The sequence below is a fragment of the Heteronotia binoei genome, chromosome 19, assembly GCF_032191835.1.
Source record: "Heteronotia binoei isolate CCM8104 ecotype False Entrance Well chromosome 19, APGP_CSIRO_Hbin_v1, whole genome shotgun sequence".
Taxonomy (NCBI): domain Eukaryota; kingdom Metazoa; phylum Chordata; class Lepidosauria; order Squamata; family Gekkonidae; genus Heteronotia; species Heteronotia binoei.
This window is the reverse complement of record NC_083241.1, coordinates 5,945,657-5,965,308: the sequence shown is the minus strand read 5'-3', so window position 1 is coordinate 5,965,308 and position 19,652 is coordinate 5,945,657. Positions and strand designations below refer to the sequence as shown.

General features: G+C 48.5%; 1 protein-coding gene and 1 non-coding gene across 3 annotated transcripts in view; both read left to right on the top strand.

The window, feature by feature from the left end:
• The window catches only part of LOC132587696 (ATP-dependent Clp protease ATP-binding subunit clpX-like, mitochondrial), a 58,271-nt gene extending 40,115 nt beyond the window's left edge, over positions 1–18,156 (top strand). For both annotated transcript variants that reach the window (XM_060260012.1, XM_060260013.1), the window contains 7 exons: positions 1,773–1,937; positions 3,885–3,973; positions 5,639–5,803; positions 7,797–8,096; positions 11,710–11,802; positions 14,594–14,700; positions 16,243–18,156. In XM_060260012.1, coding sequence (XP_060115995.1) covers positions 1,773–1,937; positions 3,885–3,973; positions 5,639–5,803; positions 7,797–8,096; positions 11,710–11,802; positions 14,594–14,700; positions 16,243–16,333 — 1,010 coding nt within the window. In that variant the 3' untranslated portion in view covers positions 16,334–18,156. The remainder of the gene's footprint in view (positions 1–1,772; positions 1,938–3,884; positions 3,974–5,638; positions 5,804–7,796; positions 8,097–11,709; positions 11,803–14,593; positions 14,701–16,242) is intronic.
• Positions 15,041–15,112, top strand: TRNAS-GGA (transfer RNA serine (anticodon GGA)). The gene has a single exon. It is a non-coding gene; the product is annotated as a tRNA-Ser (tRNA).
• Positions 18,157–19,652: the final 1,496 nt, after the last annotated feature.

Below are 19,652 nucleotides of genomic sequence, written 5' to 3'. Positions count from 1 at the left end.
CTTCCTGTCTTGCAGCTCTCAAGCACATGATGTTTATTCTGTGTGGCTCTTAAATGAAGCAAGTTTGGCCCCCCCTGCTTCAGACCAGCCTGGCCACCCACCTGGGTCTATTTTCACTCCACATCTTCCCATTTCTGCTCCCTGAGATCCAGCCGTCTTGCCTGCAGCCTTCAAGTCCTAGTGCATCTTGTCCCTAGACCAGAATAGAACGTGTTCTGCCAAGAGCGGATTACAGATTTTGTACACGAAGACCATGAACCGTGTGGGATTTAACAGTAACTGATTAATGGGTATGGCACAGCTGGGGAAGGAAGGAGGGTTTCGCCTTGAAATCCCAAGTTGCTGCGATAGCTGAAAGGCAAATCCCTTTACGTGATATACCAGCCTATCTGGTTCTGCGTGTGCGAGAGAGAGTGCAGACACGCACAGGGTTTTTATAATACTTTAATCCGTCTTCCAGACAAAACACAAATAAACTAATGGACTTTGTATCTTATTTAATTACAGCATTTACAACCCATTTTCCCTCCTGACCTGGGCTCAAAAACAAAGCAACTGCAGTGGGCTGTTTGTCCTTTATATACACGATTCCCTTTCTATACCAGGGTGGCCAAACTGGCTCTTTCACACATATTGTGTGCGTCTCGAAGGCCCGCACTGTCCCATTGGCCAGCATGGAGAAGGCATTGCCTCCTTGAATCACTTCTCTGAGCAAAGCTAGCTTGGCGACTTGGACAATGCATTTAAAGTTAAAGTTACTTTCTTTCCACCTCTATCTTTCTCACTCTCCTCCCATCTGTTTGCCTGCCTCCCTTTCTTGCGTCTCTCAAACATCTGACATTTATTCTATGTGGCTCTTACATTAAGCAAGTTTGGCCACCCCTGGGCTGGACTAGTGATTTACTGACTCATAAAATCGGTGTGCTTCATAACAAAACAATAAATGCCCATCTGAAATCCACTCCACTCCAGTACAAAGTGTTGGTCATTACCTTTAAAGCCTTATATGGCCGAGGACCTGCCTACCTGAGGGACCGTCTTTCCCCGTATGAACCCCAGAGAGCACTGAGGTCAGTCAGGAAAAATCTAATGACCATCCCTGGGCCGAAGGAGATTAAATACCAGAACACTAGAGCACGGGCATTTTCAATCGCGGCCCCTACCCTATGGAACCGACTCCCCGAGGAGGTGCGGGCCCTGCGGAACCTTGATCAGTTCCGCAGGGCCTGCAAGACCGCCCTTTTTTAAACTTGCACACTTGGACTGCTAAGAAGATCGGTAATTAAAGATCCGCCAATGCGGTTTGAAGACCTATACCGCTGAATAACTGCACTTATTGGGATTGGTTTTAATGTTATTAAGTTTAATGTTTTATATTGTTAAATTTAAGGCTTTTATCTACTACCTACTATTGTATGTTTTTATAAAATGTTGTTAGCCGCCCTGAGCCTGCCGAGGTGGGGGAGGGCGGGATATAAATAAAATTTATTATTATTATTATTATTATTATTATTATTATTATTATTATTATTATTATTATAAAATAATGTTATGCCTTAAATGCTAGCCTAGATATACAGTAAATACCGGTGGGTTGAAAACTGAACATGCAAACTTTTTAAAAATTTTCTTGGCTTTATTTCTTGCTATAGCAAAAGAGTGCAGTAAAGTGATATTTGAGAGGGGCAAACGGGCACGGTACAGAGAATGTCTTTGAATGTGAATGCTAACAGGGTTTTCTTTTTTAAAAAAAAAAACAACCAACCACCTAGGTAAGACCTTGCTGGCTCAGACTCTTGCAAAATGCCTCGACGTCCCTTTTGCAATCTGTGACTGCACCACTTTGACTCAAGCGGGTTATGTCGGCGAAGACATCGAGTCTGTTGTTGCAAAACTCCTGCAGGATGCCAACTACAATGTAGAAAAAGCTCAACAAGGTAAAGCTGGAGTTGTCTTCTCCACCCACCCACCTTCCCAACACAACACGAGAATGTACTAAACCAGGGTTGTCAAACATGCAGCCCAGGGGTCAAATCAGGCCCCCAGAGGGCTCCTATCAGGCCCCTGAGCAACTGGCTCTTGTCTGCTTCCTTCTCCCTCTCTCTTGCTTCCTTCTGCATCACAGCTGGCTTTACCAGGCTTGCTCAATCGCACAGGAACTACTCTGTTTTCTCCATTGGCTGAGGCTCCTCCCTTGGGGAGGAAGCGGGGAGAGGAACAGCTTGCTTCAAAGGAAGCTCTGGCTCTTTCCTTCCTTCCAGACACACACCTGAACAGCATACTCAAGACTGCCAGTTTGGTGTAGTGGTTAAGTGTGTGGACTCGTTATCTGGGAGAACCGGGTTTGATTCCCCACTCCTCCACTTGCAGTTGCTGGATTGGCCTTGGGTTAGCCAGAGCTCTCTTATCTGGGAAAACCGGGTTTGATTCCCCACTCCTCCACTTGCAGCTGCTGGAATGGCCTTGGGTCAGCCAGAGCTCTCTTATCTGGGAGAACCGGGTTTGATTCCCCACTCCTCCACTTGCACCTGCTGGAATGGCCTTGGGTCAGCCACAGCTCTCTTATCTGGGTGAACCAGGTTTGATTCCCCACTCCTCCACTTGCAACTGCTGGAATGGCCTTGGGTCAGCCAGAGCTCTCTAATCTGGGAGAACCGGGTTTGATTCCCCACTCCTCCACTTGCAGCTGCTGGAATGGCCTTGGGTCAGCCAGAGCTCTCTTATCTGGGAAAACCGGGTTTGATTCCCCACTCCTCCACTTGCAGCTGCTGGAATGGCCTTGGGTCAGCCAGAGCTCTCTTATCTGGGAGAACCGGGTTTGATTCCCCACTCCTCCACTTGCAGCTGCTGGAATGGCCTTGGGTCAGCCATAGCTCTCTTATCTGGGAGAACCGGGTTTGATTCCCCACTCCTCCACTTGCAGCTGCTGGAATGGCCTTGGGTCAGCCGTAGCTCTCTTATCTGGGAGAACCGGGTTTGATTCCCCACTCTTCCACTTGCACCTGCTGGATTGGCCTTGGGTCAGCCAGAGCTCTCTTATCTGGGAGAACCGGGTTTGATTCCCCACTCTTCCACTTGCAGCTGCTGGAATGGCCTTGGGTCAGCCAGAGCTCTCTTATCTGGGAGAACCGGGTTGGATTCCCCACTCCTCCCCTTGCAGCTGCTGGAATGGCCTTGGGTCAGCCATAGCTCTCTTATCTGGGAGAACCGGGTTTGATTCCCCACTCTTCCACTTGCACCTGCTGGATTGGCCTTGGGTCAGTCATAGCTATCGCAGGGTTGTCCTTGAAAGGGCAGCTGCTGTAAGGCCCTCTCAGCCCCACCCACCTCACAGGATGTCTGTTGTGGGGGGAGAAGATATAGGAGTTTGTAAGCCGCTTTGAGTCTCTGATTCAGAGAGAAGGGTGGGGTATAAATCTGCAGTCGTCTTCTTCTATAGCACAGACATTGTCTCCAGATTTTGATGCAGTAAATTCAGAGCAAGAAGTGTAAATTATCAGAGACTGTTAAATAAACAAAATATTGCAAAAGTGCTAATCTTTTAAGCATGTTTTAAGTTTTTTTTTTAAAAATCTTGTAACTGTTCTTGTGCCCTTTATAAAGTTTATATCCCAGCTACCTGGCATTACATTTTGTGACACACGCGGTCCGGCCCGACAAGGTCTCATTTATGTCTGATCCGGCCCTGCTGTTGTCTAGTGTATCTTTTTGATCCGGTTCTTTGCAATGTTTGAGCGTGTTCTTTTCACACGCAGCTTACATAACAGGCAGCATTTCGCCATATGGTTACAGCAGCTTAGTTCTGCCAGCCTTCGTCGCTCACAGACTGTGCTTCTCTTTGACAGTTCAAAATGCACCTCCCATTAATTGCCTGTAATTTACAGGAATTGTTTTCCTGGACGAAGTGGACAAGATTGGCAGCGTGCCAGGCATCCACCAGTTACGGGACGTGGGAGGAGAAGGCGTTCAGCAAGTAGGTATTACGAGCTTGGCTTTCTTGAGGCAGAGGAAGCATTGTTTTTTAATTTTTGTTTTGTTTTTGAAAGAAACACCTAAGCCAGGGGTGGCCAAACTTGGTTAATGTAAGAGCCACATAGAATAAATTTCAGATCTTTGAGAGCCGCAAGACATGAACATCAGATGCTTGAAAGCTGCAAGACAGAGAGGAAGGAAGGAAGGAAGGAACGAACGAAGGAAGGAAGGAAGGGAAGGAGGGAGGGAGGGAGGAAGGAAGGAAGGGAAGGAGGGAGGGAGGGAGGAAGAAAGGGAAGGAGGGAGGGAGGAAGAAAGGGAAGGAGAAAGGGAGAAAGGAAGATGAGGAAGGAAGGAAGATGAGGGAGGGCGGGAGGCAGAAGGAAGGAAGATGAGGGAGGAAGGAAGAAAGGAAAGAAGGAAGGAAGATGAGGGAGGAAGGGAGGGACAGAGGAAGATGAGGGAGGGAGGAAGGAAGGAAAATGGAGGTAGCAACTTTAACTTTAAATACATTCTCCAAGCCACCAACTTGCTTAACTTGGAGAAGTGATTTAAAGAGACAAATGCCTTCTCCAAGCCAGCCAATGGGGTGGTGGGGGCTCTGAGAGCCACACAATATGTGTGAAAGAGCCACGTATGGCTCCCAAGCCGCAGTTTGGCCACCCCTGAGCTAAGCTCTCAATTACTCTTTTCCCCCTTCCTTTTAACAAACTTTATTAAAGATTATAAGATGACAGTATAAAGTTACATACGTAAGACATTAACATCACCATTAAAGCGGTATCACATAAAAATTATATATTTTTTTTAAAAAATTATATTCTCACCATAGCTTCTAAAAAAAGAGTATTCTGTGTTCAGTGCTAAAAAGTCTTAAGAAGGGGACCCAGATGGCCACAGAAGGAGAATGAAGTCCTCAGAGTCAGGATGTGCCATGGAAGCAGATAATTTGTTGAGAATACAAGACCTGGTTTTGAGGATAAACGAAGAAGGGGATGATATGAGCTGTAAGATGGGAGATAAATGAAATAAAAAAATAGTCCTAGCTGGCATATGTGATTGCCTCGTTGCGCTGATTCAGCTGTGTACCTAAGATTAGAAATTGGGCATTCTTTCTTGAGTATGAAGGTGTTTGGTGTAGTGGTGAAGTGTGCGGACTCTTATCTGGGAGAACCGAGTTTGATTCCCCACTCCTCCTCTTGCACCTCCTGGAATGGCCTTGGGTCAGCCATAGCTCTCTTATCTGGGAGAACCGGGTTTGATTCCCCACTCCTCCTCTTGCAGCTGCTGGAATGGCCTTGGGTCAGCCATAGCTCTCTTATCTGGGAGAACCGGGTTTGATTCCCCACTCCTCCACTTGCACCTCCTGGAATGGCCTTGGGTCAGCCATAGCTCTCTTATCTGGGAGAACCGGGTTTGATTCCCCACTCCTCCTCTTGCACCTCCTGGAATGGCCTTGGGTCAGCCATAGCTCTGGCAGAGGTTGTCCTTGAAAGGGCAGCTGCTGTGAGAGCCCTCTCAGCCCCACCTACCTCACAAGGTGTCTGTTGTAGGGAGAGAAGGTAAAGGAGATTGTGAGCCGCTCTGAGTCTCTGAATCAGAGAAGGGCGGGGTATACATCTGCAATTCTTCTTCTTTCTTCACTGGGTTTTCCGTTTTTACTCAGGGCCTGTTAAAGTTACTGGAAGGCACAATAGTGAACGTTCCAGAGAAGAATTCCCGTAAGTTACGTGGCGAGACCGTGCAGGTGGACACAACCAACATCCTCTTCGTCGCTTCTGGTGCTTTTAATGGCCTGGACCGAATCATCAGCAGAAGGAAAAACGAAAAGGTGAGGAAATAAAGGGTGATATTTGAGCTGCGCAAAAGATGTGTTTGTTTCAGTTCACTGCTCTGTGGTGAGGGGAAAAGATGCATTTTTTTTGGCATCTGGAGGACACCTTAAACCAGGGATGTCAAACATGCGGTCCGGGGGCCGAATCAGGCCCCTGGAAGGCTCCTATCAGGCCCCCGAGCAACTGGCTGTCATCTGCTTCCTTCTCCCTCTCTCTTGCTTTCTTCTGCATAACAGCTTGCTTTGCCAGGCTTGCTCAGTTGCACAGGAGCTATAGAGCAAAACCTCTGTTTTCTCCATTGACTGAAGGAGGAAGTGGGGAAGGCAGAGCTTGTTTTTCCATGCTCTCTCAATCGCACAGCAGAGCTACTGAGCCAAGCCTCTCTTCCTTCTATTGGCTGAGGCTCCTCCACCTCCCAGTCCCCTGGGGAAGGAAGGAAAGAGCCAGAGCTTCCTTTGCCCAGTTCCCTGGATCCCGTGGGAGACATACAAAGAAAACACCTTTAAGACCAACGAGTGCTGATGTTTTAAGCGTGTTTAAAGCTTTTTACAATATGTAAATATATATATTTGTGTTTGTGGGCACAACCAGGAAATAGCTGGAGCTGGATCCCACCATGCCGGGCTGCAGCAGCTTACCTTCAGTCACATAATGAAGTTCCTTGTCCTGTGGTGGCAGCCGCTGCCAAAGCAACATTTTAAAAACCTGCACAATCACATCTCCAGTGGCCAATCAGAAACCCCGCTGAGCAGAAGCTCCACCTGCTTTCCAAAACACTTTGTGGGCACGTTGGGGGATCTCTGATCTAGACTCATTTCAATTCAAACTTGGGTTTTGGATGGGAGTCACCTCGGTGGCAACCCTGATTGACTACCTTTGACAGAAGCACACCACTCTGAGAGCCAGTTTGGTACAGTGGTTAAGTGTGCGGACTCTTACCTGTTCGGGGGCCGAATCAGGCCCCTGAGCAACTGACTGTCATCTTCCTTCTCCCTATATCTTGCTTTCCTTCTGCATAACAGCTTTCTTTGCAAGGCTTGCTCAATTGCTCAGGAGCTAGAGAGCAAAACCTCTATTTTCTCCATTGGCTGAGGTTGTTCCCCGCTAGTCCCCTGGAGAAGGAAGGAAAGAGCCAGAGCTTCCTTTGCCCCTTTCCCTGGATCCCATGGGAGAAATACAAAGAAAGCACCCTTAAGACCAATGAGTGCTAACGTTTTTAAGCATGTTTTCAGTTTTTTAAAAATATATTTGTGTTTGTCGGTGTTCTTTATAAAATGTATCTCTCTGCTACCTGATCTTAAATAGGTACACACATGGCCAAACCCGGCATAGTCCAGCCCCCCTCCAAGGTCTCATTTATGTCAGACTCGGCCCTCATAACAAATGAGTTCGACACCCCTATTTTAAATTGTACAAAATATATGAAATGTTTAATGATTTTATTGTGTTTTTATATTAGCGCAATGTTGTTTTTATTGTTGTTAGACGCCCTGAGCCTGTCAGAGGAGGGCAGGATACAAATGCAAATGAGCGAATGAATGAATGAACAAATGAATGAATGAGCGAACGAACGAATGAATGAGCAAGCAAATGAACGAATGAGTGAATGAATGAATGAACGAACAAACGAATGAATGAATGAATGAGCGAATGGACGAATGAATGAGTGAGTGAATGAATGAACGAACGAATGAGCGAATGAATGAATGAATGAACGAATGAATGAGTGAGCAAGCAAGCAAGCTAGTTTGGCCACCCCTGGCCTAACCTCTCAAAGGCAAGTTGGGAGGATAAAATGCCACTTGGGACTCCTTTGCAGGGGAATGGGATAGCTGTGCAACGAATGCTACTTTGGAAATTGCGTTTTGGGCTTTGACAGAATTCCCAAACATGCCACCATAACCAAAAAGACTTGCAGAACATGTTTTTCTGTAAAATAAAGCCACTGCATCTTTTCTCTTTAAATGCAAAATATTTTTTGTCCCGCAGTATCTTGGCTTCGGAACCCCATCAAACCTGGGGAAAGGCAGACGAGCAGCCGCCGCCGCTGACCTCGCTAACTTGGGCGGAGAGTCTGACACCCAGCAAGATATGGAAGAGAAAGACCGGTTGCTGCGGCACGTGGAAGCCAGGGATCTCATTGAATTCGGCATGATCCCCGAGTTTGTGGGACGCTTGCCGGTCGTGGTCCCCCTACACAGCCTCGATGAGAAAACCCTGGTGCGAATTCTTACAGAGCCTCGGAACGCTGTGATTCCCCAATACCAGGCATTGTTCAGCATGGACAAGGTTTGACTTTACGCTTGCTGCCTCAGACTGTTCGGGGGATCTTATTGTTATAGTTAGAGAGCCAGTATGGTGCAGCGGTTAAGTGCGTGGACTCTTATCTGGGAGAACTGGGTTCGATTCCCCACTCCTCCACTTGCAGCTGCTGGAATGGCCTTGGGTCAGCCAGAGCTCTCTTATCTGGGAGAACTGGGTTCGATTCCCCAGTCCTCCACTTGCAGCTGCTGGAATGGCCTTGGGTCAGCCAGAGCTCTCTTATCTGGGAGAACTGGGTTCGATTCCCCAGTCCTCCACTTGCAGCTGCTGGAATGGCCTTGGGTCAGCCAGAGCTCTCTTATCTGGGAGAACTGGGTTCGATTCCCCAGTCCTCCACTTGCAGCTGCTGGAATGGCCTTGGGTCAGCCAGAGCTCTCTTATCTGGGAGAACCGGGTTTGATTCCCCACTCCTCCACTTGCACCTGCTGGAATGGCCTTGGGTCAGCCAGAGCTCTCTTATCTGGGAGAACCGGGTTTGATTCCCCACTCCTCCACTTGCAGCTGCTGGAATGGCCTTGGGTCAGCCAGAGCTCTCTTATCTGGGAGAACTGGGTTCGATTCCCCACTCCTCCACTTGCAGCTGCTGGAATGGCCTTGGGTCAGCCAGAGCTCTCTTATCTGGGAGAACTGGGTTCGATTCCCCACTCCTCCACTTGCAGCTGCTGGAATGGCCTTGGGTCAGCCATAGCTCTCTTATCGGGGAGAACCGGGTTTGATTCCCCACTCCTCCACTTGCACCTGCTGGAATGGCCTTGGGTCAGCCAGAGCTCTCTTATCTGGGAGAACCGGGTTTGAGTCCCCACTCCTCCACTTGCACCTGCTGGAATGGCCTTGGGTCAGCCAGAGCTCTTATCTGGGAGAACAGGGTTTGATTCCCCCAGTCCTCCACTTGCAGCTGCTGGAATGGCCTTGGGTCAGCCAGAGCTCTCTTATCTGGGAGAACCGGGTTTGATTCCCCCCTCCTCCACTTGCAGCTGCTGGAATGGCCTTGGGTCAGCCAGAGCTCTCTTATCTGGGAGAACCGGGTTTGATTCCCCACTCCTCCACTTGCACCTGCTGGAATGGCCTTGGGTCAGCCATAGCTCTCTTATCTGGGAGAACCGGGTTGGATCCCCCACTCCTCCACTTGCAGCTGCTGGAATGGCCTTGGGTCAGCCAGAGGTCTCTTATCTGGGAGAACCAGGTTTGATTCCCCACTCCTCCACTTGCAGCTGCTGGAATGGCCTTGGGTCAGCCAGAGCTCTCTTATCTGGGAGAACCGGGTTTGATTCCCCCCTCCTCCACTTGCAGCTGCTGGAATGGCCTTGGGTCAGCCAGAGCTCTCTTATCTGGGAGAACCGGGTTTGATTCCCCACTCCTCCACTTGCAGCTGCTGGAATGGCCTTGGGTCAGCCAGAGCTCTCTTATCTGGGAGAACCGGGTTTGATTCCCCACTCCTCCACTTGCAGCTGCTGGAATGGCCTTGGGTCAGCCAGAGCTCTCTTATCTGGGAGAACCGGGTTTGATTCCCCACTCCTCCACTTGCACCTGCTGGAATGTCCTTGGGTCAGCCGTAGCTCTCTTATCTGGGAGAACCGGGTTTGTTTCCCCACTCCTCCACTTGCAGCTGCTGGAATGGCCTTGGGTCAGCCATAGCTCTCTTCTCTGGGAGAACTGGGTTTGATTCCCCACTCCTCCACTTGCACCTGCTGGAATGGCCTTGGGTCAGCCAGAGCTCTCTTATCTGGGAGAACCGGGTTTGATTCCCCACTCCTCCACTTACAACTGCTGGAATGGCCTTGGGTCAGCCAGAGCTCTCTTATCTGGGAGAAGCGGGTTTGATTCCCCACTCCTCCACTTGCAGCTGCTGGAAAGGCCTTGGGTCAGCCAGAGCTCTTATCTGGGAGAACCAGGTTTGTTTCCCCACTCCTCCACTTGCACCTGCAGGAATGGCCTTGGGTCAGCCAGAGCTCTCTTATCTGGGAGAACCGGGTTGGATTCCCCACTCCTCCACTTGCACCTGCAGGAATGGCCTTGGGTCAGCCAGAGCTCTCTTATCTGGGAGAACCGGGTTGGATTCCCCACTCCTCCACCTGCAGCTGTTGGAAAGGTCTTGGGTCAGCCAGAGCTCTCTTATCTGGGAGAACCAGGTTTGTTTCCCCACTCCTCCACTTGCAGCTGCTGGAATGGCCTTGGGTCAGCCATAGCCCTTGCAGAGCTGTCTTTGAAAGGGCAACTTCTGAGAGAGCTGTCTCAGGCCCACCTATCTCACAGGGTGTCTGTTGTGGGGGAGGAAGGGAAAGGAGATTGTGACGGCTCTGAGACTCAGATTCAGAGTGGAGGGCGGGATATAAATCCAATATCTTCTTCTTACGGTGTTCATTTTCAGGGCAGCAGCAGGATTCTCATTTTGATACATTACAATTAGCCTTGTCAGGGGTAGCGGAATTTCATTTTTCCAAAACTCCCTTTTTTAAATATAGCCATTGATTCCTCTTGTTCTCTTTCTCTCTTTCAGAAGAGGAATTTCCTTTTTTAAAATTTCTTTCTGTCATTTTCTGGACCACCAGATGGTGGTGCTCTATGCGCTCTTTTGTAATCAACCTTTTGCCATTTGTATTTCTGTCACATGCCACAAGGGGGTGCTCTGCCGGGAAGTTAGGGAGGTTTTAGGAAGCTGTGGCTTGCCTCTTAGCTCATGATGGAGAGAAATTTTCTTAATTCCTCTTTTCTCAGTTTACCCCTGCAATGCAACAGTTTCCCTCTTTCTAAGAATCTGGAGTCTCACATCAATTTCATTTTGATCAAAAGAGAAAGTCACAAAGGAGAGGGGCACGAAGGGTGGTTCTGAAACAGATAAGAGAGCTATGGCTGACCCAAGGCCATTCCAGCAGCTGCAAGTGGAGAAGTGGGGAATCAAACCCAGTTCTCCCAGAGAAGAGAGCTATGGCTGACCCAAGGCCATTCCAGCAGCTGCAAGTGGAGGAGTGGGGAATCAAACCCGGTTCTCCCAGATAAGAGAGCTCTGGCTGACCCAAGGCCATTCCAGCAGGTGCAAGTGGAGGAGTGGGGAATCAAACCTGGTTCTCCCAGATAAGAGAGCTCTGGCTGACCCAAGGCCATTCCAGCAGCTGCAAGTGGAAGACTGGGGAATCAAACCCGGTTCTCCCAGAGAAGAGAGCTCTGGCTGACCCAAGGCCATTCCAGCAGCTGCAAGTGGAGGAGTGGGGAATCAAACCCGGTTCTCCCAGATAAGAGAGCTCTGGCTGACCCAAGGCCATTCCAGCAGGTGCAAGTGGAGGAGTGGGGAATCAAACCCGGTTCTCCCAGATAAGAGAGCTATGGCCATTCCAGCAGCTGCAAGTGGCGGAGTGGGAAATCAAACCCCTCTCCATTGTGACTTTCTCTTTTGATCAAAATGAAATTGATGCGAGGCTCCAGATTCTTAGCAAGAGGGAAACTGTTGGATTGCAGGGGCAAACTGAGAAAAGAGGAATTAAGGAAATTTCTCTCCATCATGCCGCTGACAGTTATAAAGGGTAGCTAGAAAATCGCAAGCGAAATGCCTAAGCCAAGCATACTTTCCTTTCCTGTTTTCCAGTGTGAACTGAACGTTACCCAGGATGCTCTAAAAGCTATAGCCAAGTTGGCTCTGGACCGCAAGACGGGAGCAAGAGGCCTTCGGTCTATAATGGTAAACATCTGTCTTGTCTTTTCTGCTTTTAGACGCCTCTCATGCAACGTGGCCGTTAGTTGCGCATATATGTAAAAATCCCAGCGTGCGTATTGGGAATCTCTGTAGGATCAGGGCCAGATCTTAGAAACCTATGAACATATGAAGCTGCCTTATACTGAATCAGACCTTTGGTCCATCAAAGTCAGTATTGTCTTCTCAGACTGGCAGTGGCTCTCCAGGGTCTCCAGCTGAGGTTTTTCACACCTCTTTGCCTGGACCCTTTTTTAGTGGAGATGCCGGGGACTGAACCTGGGACCTTCTGCTTCCCAAGCAGATGCTCTACCACTGAGCCACCGTCCCTCCAATCTGAATGCTTTGTATAGACAGCAGTGTTCCCTCCAAGCTGAGTTAGTGTGAACTAGCTTGTGATTTTTTAGCCTCCAGCTCACACAGTTTTGTCTCAGCTCAGGAAAAAATGCCCCTAGATCAAACTCATTTATGCAGTAGCTAATCATTTGCTCACAACTTTAATGCCAGTAGCTCACAACACAGAATTTTGGCTCACGAGATTCCACTGCTTAGAGGGAACATTGATAGCCAGTAGGAGATTGTTCCTAAGAAACTCAGTTCCCAGGTGGGCATCTTGTCCACATATGTGTCAGATTGCTATATGAGAGCAATAAGACCTCTGTATTTAAAAAGCTAACAGCACAAGATCCAAGTAGTCAGCCATGTTGGTCTGAAGCAGTAGAACAAAGCAGGAGTCAAGTGGTACCTTTAAGACCAACTTAGTTTTATTCAGAACGTCAGCTTTCGTGTAAGCACACTTCATCAGACGAGGAATCCAGTACCTGATGAAGTGTGCTTAGAGAGCACACGAAGAAGAAGAAGATATTGGATTTATATCCCGCCCTCCACTCCGAAGAGTCTCAGAGTGGCTCCTTTACCTTCCTCCCCCACAACAGACACCCTGTGAGGTAGATGAAGGTATTGGATTTATATCCCGCCCTCCATTCCGAAGAGTCTCAGAGCGGCTCACAATCTCCTTTCCCTTCCTCCCCCACAACAGACACCCTGTGAGGTAGATGAAGATATTGGATTTATATCCCGCCCTCCACTCCGAAGAGTCTCAGAGCGGCTCAGAATCTCCTTTCCCTTCCTCCCCCACAACAGACACCCTGTGAGGTGGGTGGGGCTGGAGAGGGCTCTCACAGCAGCTGCCCTTTCAAGGACAACCTCTGCCAGAGCTATGGCTGACCCAAGGCCATTTCAGCAGGTGCAAGTGGAGGAGTGGGGAATCAAAGCTGGTTCTCCCAGATAAGAGTCCGCGCACTTAACCACTACACCAAATTGGCTCTCCTTACGTTCTGAATAAAACTAAGTTGGTCTTAAAGGTGCACCTTGACTCCTATTTTGTTCTATTTATTTATTTATTTATTTATTAGACTTACATCCCGCCCTATCCCACAAGTGGGCTCGTATAAAGCAACATATAAAAAACAAATAACTATAAACGCATAATCTAAAAACCAGAATGAAGACAAACAAACAAGATGGCCACTAAAACAAGAGAAAGAACTCCAAGGCAGTCCATAGAGCCTCCTGCAGGATGCTGGTCTAGACAAGTTCCCTAGTTTTCAGCATGGGGTCCCCGTCAGTCAGTTGTGATTTCACAGCACACAGTTGTTATTAGAACAAGGTGACTTCCCTGGCTGATTTCCTGCCGGTTTCGCTGGCCGGGTTCCTGTCTCATTCCCAGCGTTGATTTCTCCACATCCTAGCTCTCTGCATAGCACGCCTAATCCAAATTCACCTTCTATTGTCGTTTGTTTCCTTATGTCGTTTGGAATCTGAAATCACTCCTCTCTCCAAGATATAAAGACAGATGGACTCACGTTCTCACTGTATCTGAAGAAGCGAGCGGTGACTCATTCAAGCTCCTCCCCCTGCCACAAATTCTGCTAGTCTTTCAGGCTCTCCTGGACTCTGGCTCTTTTCTGCTAGCTACAGACAGGCTAACACCCAAGCCTCAGACTCAGCAGGAGCTCACAGGAGCGCAGCTCCTGAACCTTTCTGAGGGTTCCCCCTCCTCCCCACCTATCTTGTCCACTGAGTAGTAGGTGCAGCTGCATAACACTCCCTGGATTAGGAGAGCGGGCAGCCAGCCAGCCGCCAGGGGCTTTGCCACTCCCCCAGTAGCCCTCATTAACCCCTGGAGAAGCCCATGCCACCCTTTCTCCACTTCTGATGTGATTTTGGGTGGTGGGTGGCTTGCTGGACTTTTAAGGGGGGGGCCAGGAGAGCCCCAGGTAAGCAAGGCCTGCTTGAGCTGGCTGGATCTCTAGCCAGCCCAAGCAGGACTTGCTCGCCCGGGACTCTCCTTTCTTGCATTGGGTTGCTTTTAGCTGCCGGGGGTGGTGGGTGGCTTGCTAGCCTTTTGGCTGGCGGGGGAGCGACCCAGGTGAGCAACAGGTGAGCGAGGACTGCTTGGGATGGCTGGATCGCTTACCCAGGGCTCTCCTTTCTCGCATCAGGTTGCTTTTGGCTGTGGGGGGGGGGGGGGTGGCAGCATATACTAATGAGTTACGCTAATGAGCTCCACCGCCTGTTTGTCTTCAAAAGGACCCCTGCTAACACCCATCTTGATTTTAAAAAGGAAGAGTTTCTGGCATGTGCCGTTAAACCTTTATACGCTTAATTTTGCTACGGGAGTTGTCCTGATGTGTTAGGTGAGTTTTTGGGAGGAAGCAATCGTGCAAAACAGCTGCGGGCCAAACTTTGACTGCTGCTTCTCATCCCGTCCCCTTAGGAGAAGTTGCTGCTAGAACCGATGTTTGAAGTGCCCAATTCGGACATTGTGTGCGTGGAGGTGGACAAAGACGTTGTGGAAGGGAAAAAGGACCCCGGATACATCAGGTAACATTGGCCTTCTGAGACTAGTTGGGGGGGCTGCTGAGGTAGGTGGGCACTTCTCGGGATCCTTCGGATAGGTCTTGGTGCAGGATTCCCCTTTCCTCCTCATTAAATGTTGTAGCTGCCCTTTTTAGTAATTGGGTTCCGATGCAGTGGTTTTAATCATATCTTATTTACTTTATTTATACCCTGCCTTTTTGGGGGGAGAGACGGTGGCTCATTGGTAGAGCATCTGCTTGGCAAGCAGAAAGTCCCAGGTTCAATCCCCGGCATCTCCAACTAAAAAGGGTCCAGGCAAGTAGGCATGAAAAACCTCAGCTTGAGACCCTGGAGAGCCATGAATGGGGCTGTGGCTCAGTGGTAGAGCATCTGCTTGGAAAGCAGAAGGTCCCAGGTTCAATCCCCGGCATCTCCAACTGAAAAGGGTCCAGGCAAATAGGCATGAAAAACCTCAGCTTGAGACCCTGGAGAGCCATGAATGGGGCTGTGGCTCAGTGGTAGAGCATCTGCTTGGAAAGCAGAAGGTCCTAGGTTCAATCCCCGGCATCTCCAACTGAAAAGGGTCCAGGCAAATAGGCGTGAAAAACCTCAGCTTGAGACCCTGGAGAGCCGCTGCCAGCCTGAGTAGACAAGACTGACTTTGAGGGTCTGATTCAGTAGAAAGCAACTTCATATGTTCCGTTTCTTAATGGAGACCCAGAATGCTTATGTCAGGGGGTGGCCAAACTTGCTTAATGTAAGAGCCACACAGAATAAACATCAGATGTTTGAGAGCTACAAGACGAAGGGAAGCAACAAGATGGGTGGGAGAGAGGAAGAGGTGGAAAGAAAGCAACTTTAAATGCATTTTCCAAGCCAGCTCTTTGTGCTTCTCAGACCAGGCTTGCAAAGATATAGGAGGCATGGCATGGGACTCACTGTATCTAATTCCACTGGACTGGAAAAAAGCCCAAATAAATGTCCCACTGTTTGGATCATAAGAACTTAAGAGAAGCCATGTTGGATCAGGCCAGTGGTCCATCCAGTCCAACACTCTGTGTCACAAAAGAACATAAGAGAAGCCATGTTGGATCAGGCCAATGGCCCACTCAGTCCAACACTCTGTCACACAGTGGCCAAAAAAACCAGGTGCTATCAGGAGGTCCATCAGTGGGGCCAGGACACTAGGAGCCCCCACCCCAAGAACCAAGAATAGAGAGAGCATCACTTGCCCCAAACATAAGAGAAGCCATGTTGGATCAGGCCAATGGCCCATCCAGTCCAACACTCTGTATCACACAATGGCCAAAAAACCAGGTGCCATCAGGAGGTCCATCAGTGGGGCCAGGACACTAGAAGCCCTCCCATTGTGCCCCCAAGAATACAAAGCACCCCTGCCCCAGACAGACTTCCAACAATACACCTGGCGCTACCAATCATGGCCTTTAGTAGCACCAAGGTTAATGTTGAGCATTCATGACTTCCTCCCTTTTCCCCCTGAAATGGTTTTCTGTTCTTTTCCCCCTTTCTCAAAACACCGGCTCCCTCCTCGTTTTGGAACCACAGGGCAGCCGCTAAAGAATCTTCAGAAGAAGAGTACGATTCGGGCGTGGAAGAGGAAAGTTGGGCTCGCCAAGCGGATGCTGCAAACAATTAAATGCCGTCAGCATAACAACCCCGTTGGAAAGGCACTTAATTTTATTTTTATTTTGAGACCACCACCCACCACCACCCCTGGCTGCGTGCAGCCTCCTAATAACATTGGGTCTCTCCTTAAAACGATACGTGATCTGCAGACTTTTGACAACGCTAATGGGGATCAGATCATGTATTTCTGGTAGTATCACATTGATTTATTCATTGGACACTTGACCTGCAGAGGTATGAACAGCATATGACTTTTTCAGCGTCTTTTTTCTTTTTCTTTGTAGGGCTGAGCCAGAGATGGGGGTAGGGGGGGCACGCCGTGTGAACGTTTCCCCTTTGAAGCTCACCCTTTCCTGCCCTTTTTGGCACTCTTTGAGGGGAAAGGAGCGTTGGCAGTTTCGTGCTTTGTAGGGAGGAGCGCCACAGGCAAAAAGGATCTCCCCACCTTCTTTAGCACCTGCCATTGCAGTTGTGGCGCCAGCTCTCTGTTGGGTTGGGTGCGACTTTGGCATTCCCACCGCACCCCCCGCTCTCACATAATCCTTCCTAGTTAGTGACTTCTGCATGCAGCCAAACAGATTGTTTAGACTGCGTTGAGAGCGTCAGAGAAGTCAAGTTAAACTAGGCGGGACAGACTCCGACAGATTGTGTCTTGTCCGTTTTCTAGGAAGAAAGAGAGGTATTTGTCAAACACAGCACCCATCCTAGACCACAGTGTGAGGCATCAGTGTGGAGAAAGGTAATCTTCTGAGGGTCTTTCAGGAAGATTTGGACCCCTAAACGTGCCTTTTTGCACACTGGAAAACCTTTGCGGGGATGCTTTTGGCTCAGCTGTAGGGTTTTTGGGGTTTTTTTTCTTTTCATTCCCAGAAGGCAATGCTGATATTTCCAATAGTCACAGAATTTTAATGATAAAAACAGCAGGAGGGGCAGGGGTGATTAAGCATACATCTCTTCCGGATATATCTTGCTCCTTTTGTTTGAAGATCACTCAGCATGGAAGTGAAGTATGAAATATCTCTTTATTTAAATGCTGTGGGTGCTGGAGTTACTCGTTACATTTATCCTGAAAACAGTCCTTTAAAAACTGGATTCTTAAGGCTTTGAGACACGAGGCCTCCGTTCTCTGGTCCACGCCCTCCAGCATAGGTGCGTTCAAACCCCTGGGACTGGTCTGGAGCAAGTGAGTTGTGAACCGTGGCTATATTTCAGAGCATCTTCAACCACTTTATCACACGTAACGCAGTGCGTTAAATAATTGGGTAAAATACCAAAGGTTCCAGAAGTATTTACTTGACTTTAAATAAAGGGGTTTTTGGAGGGAACATGAATCTTGTGAGAACAGGTGAACCCGGGACTTGTGACACCTTTCTTCGATGGAATGAACGGAGACAGGAAGGACAAAAAAAAACCCCATAGAATATTTAAAATTCTATGCCAATATTTTAATATAGTACATTTTATTGAACGTACTGGAACCATCATGCATCAGTTTTTTGGTGCCAGGTATTTTTGTCCCAACCGACCTTCTTATAACATTAAGATACACGAGGAAGTAACGTCTAATTGTATAATATTTCTTTTTCCTGTAATCAGTTAGTGACCGTTCGCACGGGATCCTTATTTAAGTTATATGCTTCAGTGCTGGTCTTGCATCTCGTTAATTTTAAAAATTTTCAGCCGAGACAATGCCGCTTTGTTTTACAGTTAACTCTATCTTTTAGTAGAGTATTTGTAAAAAAAAACACAAAAAAACCCCCAACCCCAAACAAGCAAAACGCAAAAGGACTTGTACGTTTTTGATCCACTTCTGAAATAAAAATCTATACCTAACAGGTTTTATCCTTCTTTCCGCGCGAGTTGCAGGTCTTTGGAGGTTTTTTTTTTAAATTTATATTCGTATTGAATGTGAATCGAATCCAACGGTTTTGCTTTGAAACAAAGTAGGAGCCAAGCGGTACCTTTAAGACAAACGAAGTTTTATTCAGAATGTAAGCTTTCGTACGCGTGCAGACTTCTTCCGTCGAGGGGATGGGCTGCAGTGAGCAGAACGACATACAGCTGGTGGGTGAAAAGTGTAAAGTGATACGAAGTTAGGATCAAATGGCAAAACAGCGTAATGAACAAATCGGAAGCCATTTGGTCCGGAGAGCATTTGCGTGGGATCCCAATCAAAGGTGATAAAAGTTGCCTGTTGAATTGCTCTTGCTACAAGTCTAGGCGAAACGAAAGGACGTGTATTTCCGTTATAACTGTTAGCCGCCCTGAGTCCGCTTGCAGAAAGGGCAGGATATAAAATTAAAGTAATAATAATAATAAATAATTTCCTACTGATGTTCTTGTCCGCCTAATTTCATCAAGTGGAAAAAAACATCACGAGGCAATACATGTCGTTTTGTTTTACCAAGACTTGGAGCAACACCAATTAACAGGCAACTTTTATTACCTTTTATGCCTATCCAGGCCAAAATGGTTTTCCAATTTATTACACTATTTCGCCAGTTGATCCTAACTTTGTATCAGTTGACAGTCTTAAACCCACCAACGACGTGTATTTCAGCCCACTGTCCCCCATCCCCTCGCCTGAAGAAGTCTGCGTGCACACGAAAGCTTACGTTCTGAATAAAACTTGGTTGGTCTTAAAGGTGCCACTTGACTCCTACTTTGTTCTGCTGCTTCAGAGCAACTCGGCTGCCCGCTGGGATCTCTCTGTTTTGCTTTGAGGGATCGACCCGGGTGACTCAGGCCAGCCTGATCTTGTCAGATCTCAGAAGTTAATCAGGGTCAGCCCTGCTTAGTCCTCGGCTAGAAGATCACCAAGGGAAGTCCAGGGCTGCTACACAGAGGCGGGCAGTAGCAAACCACCTCTGTTCATCTCTGTCCTGACTTGGGTAGCCCAGGCTAGTCTGATCTCACCAGATCTTGGTGGGAAACCGTGTGGGAAACCACCGAGGCAGTCCAGGGCTTCTGTGCGGAGGCAGGCAATGGCAAATGGTCTCTAAAGTCTCTTGCCTTGGAAACCCCGTGGGTGTCAGACATGCAGCCCAGGGGCCCAATCAGGCCCCCCGGAGGGCTCCTGTCAGGCCCCCGAGCAACTGGATGTCATCTGCTTTTTTCTTCTTTCATGCTTACTTCTGCATCGCAGCTTGCTTTTGCCAGGCTTGCTCAATTGCACAGGAGCTACAGAGCAAAACCTCTATTTTCTCCATTGGCTGAGGCTCCTCCCTTGAGAAGGAAGGGGTGGGGGAAGGACAGCTGGTTTTGCCAGTCTGGTGAAGGCAATAGCAAACCACCCCGTAAAAAGTCTGCCATGAAAACGTGAAAGCAAC